A 14,847-nucleotide genomic window follows, 5' to 3' on the forward strand; every position below is an offset into this window, starting at 1 on the left:
TCCTCACACAGAAACAAACAATCCTCACACAGAAACAAACACTCCTCACACAGAAACAAACAATCCTCACACAGAAACAAACACCCCTCACACACAAACAATCCTCACACACACAAACACCCCTCACACAGAAACAAACAACCCTCACACACAAACACTCCTCACACAGATATAAACACTTCTCACACAGAAACAAACACTCCTCACACAGAAACAAACAATCCTCACACACACAAACACCCCTCACACAGAAACAAACACTCCTCACACAGAAACAAACACTCCTCACACAGAAACAAACAATCCTCACACAGAAACAAACACTCCTCACACACACAAACACCCCTCACACAGAAACAAACACTCCTCACACAGAAACAAACACTCCTCACACAGAAACAAACACTCCTCACACACAAACAAACAATCCTCACACAGAAACAAACACTCCTCACACAGAAACAAACACTCCTCACACAGAAACAAACAATCCTCACACAGAAACAAACACTCCTCACACATAAACAAACACCACTCACACACAAACAAACAATCCTCACACAGAAACAAACACCCCTCACACAGAAACAAACAATCCTCACACACACAAACACTCCTCACACAGAAACAAACAATCCTCACACAGATATAAACACTTCTCACACAGATATTAACACTTCTCACACAGAAACAAACACTCCTCACACAGAAACAAACACTCCTCACACAGAAACAAACACCACTCACACACAAACAAACAATCCTCACACAGAAACAAACAACCCTCACACACAAACACTCCTCACACAGATATAAACACTTCTCACACAGATATAAACACTTCTCACACAGAAACAAACACTCCTCACACAGAAACAAACACTCCTCACACAGAAACAAACACCCCTCACACAGAAACAAACACCCCTCACACAGAAACAAACAATCCTCACACACACAAACACTCCTCACACAGAAACAAACAATCCTCACACAGATATAAACACTTCTCACACAGATATTAAAACTTCTCACAAAACAAACACTCCTCACACAGAAACAAACACTCCTCACACATAAACAAACACTCCTCACACAGAAACAAACACTCCTCACACATAAACAAACACCACTCACACACAAACAAACAATCCTCACACAGAAACAAACACCCCTCACACAGAAACAAACAATCCTCACACACACAAACACTCCTCACACAGAAACAAACAATCCTCACACAGATATAAACACTTCTCACACAGATATTAAAACGTCTCACACAGAAACAAACACTCCTCACACAGAAACAAACACTCCTCACACAGAAACAAACACTCCTCACACAGAAACAAACACTTCTCACACAGAAACAAACACTCCTCACACAGAAACAAACACTCCTCACACAGAAACAAACACTTCTCACACAGAAACTAACACCCCTCACACAGACACAAACACACCTCACACAGAAACAAACACTCCTCACACAGAAACAAACACTCCTCACACAGAAACAAACAATCCTCACACAGAAACAAACACTCCTCACACAGAAACAAACACTCCTCACACAGAAACAAACATTCCTCACACAGAAACAAACAATCCTCACACACACAAACACCCCTCACACAGAAACAAACACTCCTCACACAGAAACAAACACTCCTCACACAGAAACAAACACTCCTCACACAGAAACAAACAATCCTCACACAGAAACAAACACTTCTCACACAGAAACAAACACTCCTCACACAGAAACAAACAATCCTCACACAGAAACAAACACTCCTCACACAGAAACAAACACTCCTCACACAGAAACAAACACCCCTCACACACAAACAATCCTCACACACACAAACACCCCTCACACAGAAACAAACAACCCTCACACACAAACACTCCTCACACAGATATAAACACTTCTCACACAGAAACAAACACTCCTCACACAGAAACAAACACTCCTCACACAGAAACAAACATTCCTCACACAGAAACAAACAATCCTCACACACACAAACACCCCTCACACAGAAACAAACACTCCTCACACAGAAACAAACACTCCTCACACAGAAACAAACAATCCTCACACAGAAACAAACAATCCTCACACACACAAACACCCCTCACACAGAAACAAACACTCCTCACACAGATATAAACACTTCTCACAAAGATATTAAAACTTCTCACACAGAAACAAACACTCCTCACACAGAAACAAACACTCCTCACACAGAAACAAACACTCCTCACACATAAACAAACACTCCTCACACAGAAACAAACACTCCTCACACATAAACAAACACCACTCACACACAAACAAACAATCCTCACACAGAAACAAACACCCCTCACACAGAAACAAACAATCCTCACACACACAAACACTCCTCACACAGAAACAAACAATCCTCACACAGATATAAACACTTCTCACACAGATATTAAAACGTCTCACACAGAAACAAACACTCCTCACACAGAAACAAACACTCCTCACACAGAAACAAACACTCCTCACACAGAAACAAACACTTCTCACACAGAAACAAACACTCCTCACACAGAAACAAACACTCCTCACACAGAAACAAACACTTCTCACACAGAAACTAACACCCCTCACACAGACACAAACACACCTCACACAGAAACAAACACTCCTCACACAGAAACAAACACTCCTCACACAGAAACAAACAATCCTCACACAGAAACAAACACTCCTCACACAGAAACAAACACTCCTCACACAGAAACAAACATTCCTCACACAGAAACAAACACTCCTCACACAGAAACAAACACTCCTCACACAGAAACAAACACTCCTCACACAGAAACAAACACTCCTCACACAGAAACAAACACTCCTCACACAGAAACAAACAATCCTCACACAGAAACAAACACTCCTCACACAGAAACAAACACCCCTCACACACAAACAATCATCACACACACAAACACCCCTCACACAGAAACAAACAACCCTCACACACAAACACTCCTCACACAGATATAAACACTTCCCACACAGAAACAAACACTCCTCACACAGAAACAAACACTCCTCACACAGAAACAAACATTCCTCACACAGAAACAAACAATCCTCACACACACAAACACCCCTCACACAGAAACAAACACTCCTCACACAGAAACAAACACTCCTCACACAGAAACAAACAATCCTCACACAGAAACAAACAATCCTCACACACACAAACACCCCTCACACAGAAAAAAACACTCCTCACACAGAAACAAACACTCCTCACACAGAAACAAACAATCCTCACACAGAAACAAACAATCCTCACACAGAAACAAACACTCCTCACACAGCAACAAACACTCCTCACACATAAACAAACACCACTCACACAGAAACAAACAATCCTCACACAGAAACAAACAATCCTCACACAGAAACAAACACTCCTCACACAGAAACAAACACTCCTCACACAGAAACAAACAATCCTCACACAGAAACAAACACTCCTCACACATAAACAAACACCACTCACACACAAACAAACAATCCTCACACAGAAACAAACACCCCTCACACAGAAACAAACAATCCTCACACACACAAACACTCCTCACACAGAAACAAACAATCCTCACACAGATATAAACACTTCTCACACAGATATTAACACTTCTCACACAGAAACAAACACTCCTCACACAGAAACAAACACTCCTCACACAGAAACAAACACTCCTCACACATAAACAAACACCACTCACACACAAACAAACAATCCTCACACAGAAACAAACAACCCTCACACACAAACACTCCTCACACAGATATAAACACTTCTCACACAGATATAAACACTTCTCACACAGAAACAAACACTCCTCACACAGAAACAAACACTCCTCACACAGAAACAAACACCCCTCACACAGAAACAAACACCCCTCACACAGAAACAAACAATCCTCACACACACAAACACTCCTCACACAGAAACAAACAATCCTCACACAGATATAAACACTTCTCACACAGATATTAAAACTTCTCACACAGAAACAAACACTCCTCACACAGAAACAAACACTCCTCACACAGAAACAAACACTCCTCACACATAAACAAACACTCCTCACACAGAAACAAACACTCCTCACACACAAACAAACAATCCTCACACAGAAACAAACACCCCTCACACAGAAACAAACAATCCTCACACACACAAACACTCCTCACACAGAAACAAACAATCCTCACACAGATATAAACACTTCTCACACAGATATTAAAACGTCTCACACAGAAACAAACACTCCTCACACAGAAACAAACACTCCTCACACAGAAACAAACACTCCTCACACAGAAACAAACAATCCTCACACAGACACAAACACACCTCACACAGAAACAAACACTCCTCACACAGAAACAAACACTCCTCACACAGAAACAAACAATCCTCACACAGAAACAAATACTCCCTCACACAGAAACAAACACCCCTCACACAGAAAAAAACAATCCTCACACACACAAACACCCCTCACACAGAAACAAACACTCCTCACACAGAAACAAACACCCCTCACACACACAAACACTCCTCACACAGAAACAAACACCCCTCACACAGAAACAAACACCCCTCACACAGAAACAAACACCCCCACACAGAAACAAACAAACACTCCTCACACAGAAACAAACAATCCTCACACAGAAATAAACAATCCTCACACAGAAACAAACACTCCTCACACAGAAACAAACAATCCTCACACAGAAATAAACAATCCTCACACACACAAACACTCCTCACACAGAAACAAACACTCCTCACACAGAAACAAACAAACACTCCTCACACAGAAACAAACAATCCTCACACAGAAATAAACAATCCTCACACAGAAACAAACACTACTCACACAGAAACAAACAAGCCTTACACAGAAACAAACACTCCTCACACACACAAACACCCCTCATGCACACAACCACTCCTCACAAAAACAAACACTCCTCCCACACACAACCACTCCTCACGCACACAAACACCCCTCACACACACACAAACACCCCTCACACAGAAACAAACACTCCTCACACACATCCATACACCCCTCACACACACAACCACTCCTCACACACATTCATACACCCCTCATACACACAACCACTCCTCACAACAACAAACACTCCTCCCACACACAACCACTCCTCACGCACACAAACACCCCTCACACACACACAAACACCCCTCACACAGATACAAACACTTCTCACACACAAAAAACACCCCCCCCCCCCACTCACACACACCAAAAACACCCCTCACATAAATACAAACACTCCTCACACACACAAAAACACTCCTCACACAGAAACAAACACTCCTCACACACACAAACACCCCTCACACAGAAACAAACACTCCTCACACACATCCATACACCCCTCACACACACAACCACTCCTCACACACATCCATACACCCCTCTCACACACAACCACTCCTCACACACATTCATACACCCCTCTTGCACACAACCACTCTTCACAAAAACAAACACTCCTCCCACACACAACCACTCCTCACGCACACAAACACCCCTCACACAGAAACAAACACTCCTCACACACATCCATACACCCCTCACACACACAACCACTCCTCACACACATCCATACACCCCTCTCACACACAACCACTCCTCACACACATTCATACACCCCTCATACACACAACCACTCCTCACACACATTCATACACCCCTCATGCACACAACCACTCCTCACAAAAACAAACACTCCTCCCACACACAACCACTCCTCACGCACACAAACACCCCTCACACAGATACAAACACTTCTCACACACAAAAACACCCCCCCACACACACACACACACACACCAAAAACACCCCTCACATAAATACAAACACTCCTCACACACACAAAAACTCCCCCCCCACACACACAAATACTCCTCACACACTCAAACACCCCTAATACACACACAAACACTCCTGTCTTGTAAATTTCCTACATATTTTTTTGCACCCTCATATTCCATCCTAACAAACCATACATCAGTTGAAAGCTTATTTATTCAGCTTTCAGATGTTGCTTGAATCATCCCTTTTGACTGGTTTTGTGCTCCAGGGACACATATAGTCAGTCAGCTTGTGATGTAAAAGTCAGGATTTGACCTTTGACCCGCAGTGTGAGGATCATCGGCAGCGGTCATCATCAGTGACATCACAGGTCAGTCACACACATAGATCTGTGCACCTTGCTCTGGACACACCTCTTTCTGTCAAACAACATCTTTTATTGGATTGTTCTGCCTTTAATGTATGTAGAAAACTCTCTTATGAAGTGAACTCACTTAAAGAGTTATTTATTATAATTTTGCCAGAAAAAGTTTTAGAATTTGTGTCATATGTTAATGTGAAAAAAGTGTTTGTTTGCTGTTTTCTACTATATTTGATACACCTGTATTTCTTCTTATTATTTTTGAAATGAAAATATTATTTTTCTAACCAGATGTTTTGTTTTCTTTAGAATAGGAAATAGAAAATATTAAATATAAATAAACTTCTATTACTCAGTATGTTCTGGAAACATAATGCTCCATAGTTGGCCAGTATTGATCATTATACTGTTATTAGCAGTGTGTTTAATTCATAATGTAGGGCTTTTGTATCCGGATGGTTGATTTGGGATTATTATTTGATTATGAATGTTGAACCTGAAGGTGTTGGGCTGTGTGACACTTCAGTAACTAAACATGAGGATCTGGGTGAGCACATGATGAAAATCCAAAACACAATATTTCATACATATAGTTACTGACCCAAAGCTGTCCTCACAGTCTAGATGTTCTAGACATTATTGTGCATATTTTAATTTCAAGCTTTCTTCATTTGAGAGGAGTTTACTCCTTTATCTGAATCAACACATAATTAACTTTCAAATGAGATAAGTGTGATTAGTGGCTGACTCGTTATTCAGTACTTTCTCATCTGCTGCATTTGGTTTCCATCGAAAAGGTTTCATTTTTGGTTTCATTATTATGCTGGATCTCTCTTCAAACAAGCCTCTATTTAGATCCATAGATGTTTTTTTTTTTTCTTCTTCTTCTTCTTTTCTTTATTGTTTTTGTTAATTTTAAGGTCCAGCTATAATATTTAATTTAAAATACAAGTGTTCATATAAAGCGTTCATGTAAAAATACACATACCAATAAACATTTTGAGGTCATGCACTCCAGGCAAATTTATTTTCAGGCAAAGTGGGCCGTCCCTTACTTATCAAACATTTTTCTGCATCTTAATTGAAAAATACATGATTTATTAACACGTACTGTATGATGACACACGCGTATTTAATAGACCCCAAAAATATGTAAGCTACAAATGTATTATTTTTAAGAAAATATATATTTTAAAATAAATTATGCGTAAATGCAAATCTCATTTAATGTGTGAAGTTCCCAACAACTGAAAGAATGTTAAATGGTTGAATCCTACATCTAACACATTCAGCCAAAGTGGTGTAACAAGAAAATGTATAAAAATTTATTATTTGCATTATATTCCCTGATGATGGCAGCATAAACCAGGAACTGTCACAATAATGTTTGTCTACATTTACAGAGCGATCTTAGGCCTATAAATTACAAATAAAAGTATTTTATTAAGAACCATTGTTATGACATCCAGTACAGGAGCCTGTCTCCTGCGATGGTCTGCAGGTGGCGCTGCAGCCACTGTTATACTTGTTATTATTATTTTATTTATTTTACATCAAAACAAACATTACTTTGCAAACGCTACAGAAATATTTTACATTTAACATGTTTATTGACAATAAAAAGTGACCCTGCAGCACAAAAGCAGGCTTTAGTCTCTGGGGTATATCTGTAGCAACAACCAAAAATACATTGTAGGGGTCAAAGTTATTCTTTTTTATTTTATGCCAAAAATCATTAGGATATTAAGTAAAGATAATGCTCCATGAAGATAAATATTTTACCTTACATATATCAAAACTTCATTTCAGAATAGTAATATTCATTGCCAAGAACTACATTTGAACAACTTTTCACAATTTTCTTTTTTTTTTTTTTTTAATTGCACTCTCAGATTCCAGATTTTCAAATAGTTGTATCTCACCCAAATGCTATTCTGTCCTAACAAACCATTCATCAATGAAAAGGATATTTATTCAGCTAAAAAAATCGACCCTCGTGACTGATTTTGTGGTCCAGGGTCACATATAAAGGCTAGTTAAAAGTAATATAGAGTTACATAATATAGTAAAATAAAACCCAGTTAAAATATGTAAACATGTACATTTAGCAATAAAATAAAATAAAATGAGTGAACGTGATAAAGATGTGATCCCACAACCATTGCATTTCACAAGTAGCCTATCTTCTTTCTTTCTTTCTTTCTTTCTTTCTTTCTTTCTTTCTTTCTTTCTTTCTTTCTTTCTTTCTGTCCTTCTGTCTTTCTGTTTCTCTTTGTCTCTCTGTCTGTCTGTCTGTCTATCTATATATCTCTCTTTCTTCTTTCTTTCTTTCTTTCTTTCTTTCTCTCTGTCTGTCTATGTGTCTGTCTTTCTTTCTCTCTTTCTTTCTTACTTTCTGTCTGTTTCAGTCTCTCTCTGTCTTTGGAGCAGCTGTAGCACCTGAGCCTCCACCTCTTCCCTCCAAACCCAGCCCTCCTCTGCTGAACGCTGGAGTCATCTGTCAGTATTGCAGGGTGGTCCTTCTGTTCATTGAGGAGGAGAAAAGTGTGTCCAGATGCCAGTGAGGCACAGCTGCGCGTCTCAGAATAACGCTGCTCAGAACTCCTTCAGGAGCGGCACACGGTTTGGAGGAAACCCAGCACACTCGGGACGAATGAAATGTTTGCAGTGCGTCTGAACAGCAGCATGATCTCTCCTGTCAACAGGTAAGACGAGCTGCTCTGAGGAACACGAAGCATGTCTGAGGAGTGGATTATCTGGACTCTTTGATTACCATGAGGACTAGACTAGACTGAAGTGAAGCCGGGCTCCACAGAGCCGAGCGGATCATGTGCTGTGAAAGACTGCACAGACAGAAGAGCTGTGGACGCGGGATCTGATCCGACTCCTGGAGTGATACGAGGATGGCCTCGGAGCTGCTGTGTGGACTCATCTTCAGACTGCTTCTGCCAGTGGGGCTCGCCGCAGGTCAGCCTTCCTGTACTCAAACACCAGACACATACAACAGACGTGAGACCTGCAGAACTGGGGATTACTTCTTTATTAAACACATATAAAGCTGGCCATTTGATTAAAAAAAGAAAAAGAGAGAAAGAAGGAAATTCATTTTAAGTGATATAATTATTTTTTAATGACTGTTTATGAGTTTTAATTGTATATCATTCAGTTAATTTACTATATTATGATTCAAATGTAATATGTTTTATATTATTAAAATATATATTTAATATATTTATTAACATAATAATTATGTGTTTTAAATTATAGAAATAACAATTATTATTATTTTAAAAATATATTTAAATACATTTTATGTACTTTAAAGTATGTAATTTAATTTCATATATTTTATTTAAAACTAAAAACAATTCACTCTTAATAATGACTATCAATGTAATTATTAATTACTAAATTTGAAAAAAAAAAAAATCTATATAACTATAAAAGGTAAATGGTTTTAAAAGGTTTGGCTTATTGAATGTGTCTTGTCTTTATGATCATCTATATACCATTTTTATGGTATTATTTAGATCATAGTCATTTAAGCCTATTTTGTGATTATTCAGATCTTTCCTAACAATTTCTACAGAGTGTAACGCTTCATAATCAGTTTTACTAACCGTACTGTATGTGTAACTTTTGGGACTGTAAATAACAGAATAAATGATCATCTAACCATAAGCTTCATTTTAAGCTTAACTTTCAGTATATTTAAAAATTACATAAAAATGTTGTTGATGATGATGATGATGATGAATTCTGGTTGATTAATCTGCACTTCACAAACAGTTCTCTCACTATGTAGGCCAAAGGTTATTAACTTGAATTTAACAAGCACACTGATTTATCTGCTTGTTTGACATATTAAGCTCGTACTTGCATTACTACATGTAACTTGTTTATTGTTGTTTTTGCTTTTGATTGGAATGGTGGTTGTTGTCACAACAAGTCTGTGAGCAATGATTCATGCACAGTTAGGTGTGAGTTTAGGTGTGAGATGAGTAACACTGCACTCGGTGTTGATCCAGACACGCTGTCTGGCTAAAGTGAGCACGAGTCTGATAGCAGAGAGACAACAGAGCTCTGTCTCTCTCTCTCTCTCTGATCGGTTTCCCCCTCTCGCTGAGATCAGATACACAGTACTCATATTTACACTCTCAGTCATCTGTTTCTGTGCAGAACGCCTTCTTCTCGTCTGAGACCGGATAGTGTTTTCTCAGATAGTGAGGGCTGGATCTTCTTGAGGCCACAGACCGCTACATCAATCCAGATCTCTGCTTCCCACAGTCCACTGCTACGCCCCATTCTCTGATTATTTCTGATAAAACACCCAACTGAAACAATATCAGGGTGAGAACAGTCAGCCTACGTAACACAGAGCTGTTTCAATCCCTAGTGAGCTGCCTACCTAGTCAGCAACATATGAGAGCAATAAACATAAACACATAGCACTACTTTTTGAGAAAACTCATATTCGAAAGCAGCATCACTTCCCCTTACAAAAATAAGCCATGGTTTTACTGCAAAAAAAACAAAAACAAAACAACCCCGTATACTTTGGTAACCACAAGTTAGCATGCAATTTGCAGTAAAACTGTTCTTTTACAAAATGCTAATCATGGATACTACAATTTTTCTATCATAAAATCATGGTTCATTTTTGCAAGGGCCACGGCGGTCCCAGAATGCATTGGACGAGTAGAGAAAAATGCTGAAACCAGCTTGTACTGGTTGACTGGTCTTAGCTGGTTTAAGATGGTTTTCAGGTGGTCTCCCAGACTTAACAACCAAAAAACTGGTCAAATCCTCTCTAAAACCAGCTTGTTAAACCAGCTGTAACCAGACTGGACGACCAGCTTAGGCTGGTTTCTTCAGCAGGTATCAGTTCACCCAGTATTTTTGAGTAGCTGTCATATTGTTAGCTTAGCAACATGCTAACACCAAGCTCAGCTGGAATCAACTGTGAGAGATAAACAGATGCTGCCACTTAAAAACGGAGTGCATTTCTTTCATTCCTCACTAAAAACATAACAAAAGATTGAGTTCAAATCAGCTGTTTTACCCAGATGCTGTTTTTTTAGAGCATTGTGTCTATACTGTGATCAGCTGTGAGGCTTGCTGTCCATGAAGAGTGTTTCAGTTGATGTGTGTTACATCAAGGCAGTTCAGTGTTTTTTTTTTTTTTTAAACTTAACCTAACTGCTTTTCCATTGTTAGTTTGTAAGCGTGCACTACATGACTTGTGCGTCTCTTGCAGCATCTCATCCTGAACATATGACTCTCAAGTTAAACTAAGGAAAAATGCATCTCTAGACCTCGTGTTTTTTCCAGACCAAGTGTTGATATGGAAGTGTTTACTTTGAGAAAAACTACCATAAAACACACACTAAGACTCTTCAGCACAACCCGCCAAAATAAAAGTTCAGTTTAAATTGAAGGAACTATGACAAAATACTACTCCATATTAAAATGTAACTCTCCAAGTAGTAATTATAATATAATATTTTAAAGCAATATCATACAAGCAAGATATTTATTAATCCATGTTTTAATATTAAACAGCATCGTGCAGCATCTTATTTGATGAAAAAATTCAATGCAATGTTTCGTATTAAAATAATTGTTATATTTTCATTTGATGGCATTTGCTTGAATTGTTGAAGTTTCTATTAATTCATTTTATTAGACAACATTTGGATGATTCATTTGTATTAAATCATAAAACCAGAATCCAGAAAAAAAAAAAAAAAAAAGTAAAACACAATTTGGGGGAAAATAAGCTGATATCATGAGGCTAGTTAGTTTAATTAGGAACAAACACGTTCTGTTCACTCTCAGAGTCTAACAAACATGAATTTCCTTCCCCATCAGTGCTTCATGTTAAATATTGTGATAAATATTGGTATTGTATGGCATAAAAAAACATATATGATCATAATATCGCCCAGCCCTACAGCCAGGTCAGGAAAAAGAGGACTTATAGTCACTTTATTTAATTGCAAAAATGCTTTCTTAGTGAAGCAGGAGCTTTTGGACGTAGAGAGAGCTAGAAAGTGTCTTTCATTCGTTCTCAAGGATGATGCAAATGTCAAATCCTGCTCTTTTGTGAACGCAAACCGTCCATTTAGAGTTTTATGGCTTTTCTAAAGAGGTTGAGTGAAATAATCAAATCAAATCCAAACAAAGCTTGTAGCCAAATGAAAGATGTTTAAATGTTCTCAGTCTCAGGTCAGTAAGTCAAGCATGGTAAACACAAGCTGAAGTGATTTGTGTAAAGCTCTTGGGTGGGACGGTGACGAAGGTGAACGCAGATTTCAGTAAACCTAAATATTGTATTGCACTCAAGGGAAATATTTAGTTTGCAGGTACACAGGAAGTAAACAGAAGTTATTTACTTGTGATGAAAGATGATACATCCAAACCCTTCAGCATCTTCATGCTTTCTAACACCAGAAAGATCGCCCACCTGTATGCAAACTTTGCGTTTTGTTAAAATATGAATTGCAATCTGACACTTCTGAATGTAAAAATATGAGCATTTGATCTTAAGTACACTAAGAAGATCTACTTGAGAAGTCCATGTCTCTGGGTTGTGTTTGTGTATGGACTGGAGTTTGGAGCTGGTTAAACCACAAACAGTGTTTTGTTCGACAGCTGCTTCATTTGAGACTTTGATTGTCATTTGAAACATTAAAGACATGCTGTACACAGTCACGCTCTCATTACAGCTCTTTATTCCTCTAAACGGCTCATTATGAAGTCACAGAGGACTAGTAGACACATTTAACCCCGTGCCCTTTAACTGTAACTTCAGTACTTCTGAAGTCCTTCCTGTTGTTTGAAAGCAAACATGATTTGTTTGGGAAAGGAATACCAAGCTCAAATCAAACTAAATGTTGTTAAAGTCAAAATCTGAAGTCGGAATTGAGCCTGTTTACTTACTTACTGACTTTTCCTCGTGGATGATGTCGGTCAGTGACCATCTACATATTTTAAATAGATTCTGGAACGTAATGCCCATTTCTTTCACAATCAAATCACTTCAGAAGAATAAAACCAAGTCCCACCCCATTATTTTGTTGAATGTCATATATTTATAACCCAGGCTCATTGGAAAAATATGCTTGTGGTGACATTTTTGTGGAATGATATTACGTTGCTTAATGCACGTTTCACAACACTTACAAAGTGAAATGTTCAGAAATACTGTAAAATACAGCTTCACTTCAGTTGTGTTGCCTAATGGCACATTCACAATGAACAATAATTATAAAGATAATTGAAAGATAATGATAAAGTTTTAGTAACTGTCCTAATTCTGTGAGTTGATAACAATATTGACTGGAATCAGGGCTATTTTAGTATCACTGAGATATTTTCTTTACATTTTGACCAGTTTTTATGTTTATATTTCAGGGTTTTATTTTATGATTAAAAAAATAATAATAATAATAATTTTATTTAAAGTTTAAGTTAAGTATATATATATATATATATATATATATATATATATATATATATATATATATATATATATATATATATACTTAACTTAAACTTTAAATACAATTATTTTTGTTTTTTATCATAAAATATATATATTTTTTTTATCCATGAAATTCTATTTATTTTTATTTAAGTTTTAGTTATTGTAACGCAAGATACACTGAATTAAAATGAAAAACATTGCTTTACAACTAGTTTAAATACAAAGTGCAACACTCAAAGCTGTATATAATATGCGATATAGATGTACTTATAATCATGTTTTAATGCGTTGTTTCTTTTCATTAATAATAGTAACCAAATTTTAAATGGATTATAATATTTGCAGGTTTGTTTGTCATATTTTAATGCATTATTCTTTCTAAAGGTGTAATTTTTTTTTAAAGATTTTTAGGTATTTATTTTGATTGTTTCAGATTTATTTTAAAAAGAGTTTCTCTCTCTCTCTCTCTCTTTTTTTTTTTTTTTAAAGCCAGTCAGAATCCACTTTGAACTCTGACAGACAGCAGTAAATGTGAATGCAGCTTAATTGCGTCTTCAACAGCCATCCGTCTCAGAGCGTGTGTGGAGTCATGGGCTTTGTCTGGTGTCTCCACGCTCTCTGTGTCTCTGTCTGAATCCAGGCACAGCACACAAACGCTGTCATCAAACATCAGCTTCATTTGTAGCAGAGCTGGCGCACCACTTTATCTTCCACCGAGGAGCAGTTTTAGTTCTGCATGAGCTCGTCCAGACAGAACAACTGGAAATGTTAATGATGTCTTGGAGTTTGAGGGAGACAGTGAAGATTTCTGCTCAAAGCCTGTAGCGAACAGACATGCTCTTATGTTCATAATAGTGTACGTAATATAGATCACATATCAAAGTGTTTTAAAGCTTAATATATCATATTCAACTTTAATCATATATACACTACCAGCCAAAAGTTTAAAAAAGTTTTTTAAAGAAGTCTCTTCTGCTCACTGCGCCTGCATTTATTTAATCCAGAGTACAGCAAAAACTGTCAAATTGACATATTTTTACTATTTTAAATAACTGTTTTCTATTTGAAT

General features: G+C 37.6%; 1 protein-coding gene across 2 annotated transcripts in view; it reads left to right on the forward strand.

The window, feature by feature from the left end:
* Window positions 1–8,799: 8,799 nt before the first annotated feature.
* LOC128013124 (piezo-type mechanosensitive ion channel component 2) overlaps window positions 8,800–14,847 on the forward strand; it is a 98,631-nt gene continuing 92,583 nt past the window's right edge. For both annotated transcript variants that reach the window (XR_008183241.1, XM_052595835.1), the window contains exon 1: window positions 8,800–9,256. Coding sequence is in view for 1 of the 2 variants with exons in the window: in XM_052595835.1 (XP_052451795.1) it covers window positions 9,193–9,256 (64 nt within the window). In the remaining variant the exon portion in view is untranslated. The remainder of the gene's footprint in view (window positions 9,257–14,847) is intronic.

Source organism: Carassius gibelio, chromosome B24 (assembly GCF_023724105.1).
Source record: "Carassius gibelio isolate Cgi1373 ecotype wild population from Czech Republic chromosome B24, carGib1.2-hapl.c, whole genome shotgun sequence".
In the NCBI taxonomy this organism is placed as follows: domain Eukaryota; kingdom Metazoa; phylum Chordata; class Actinopteri; order Cypriniformes; family Cyprinidae; genus Carassius; species Carassius gibelio.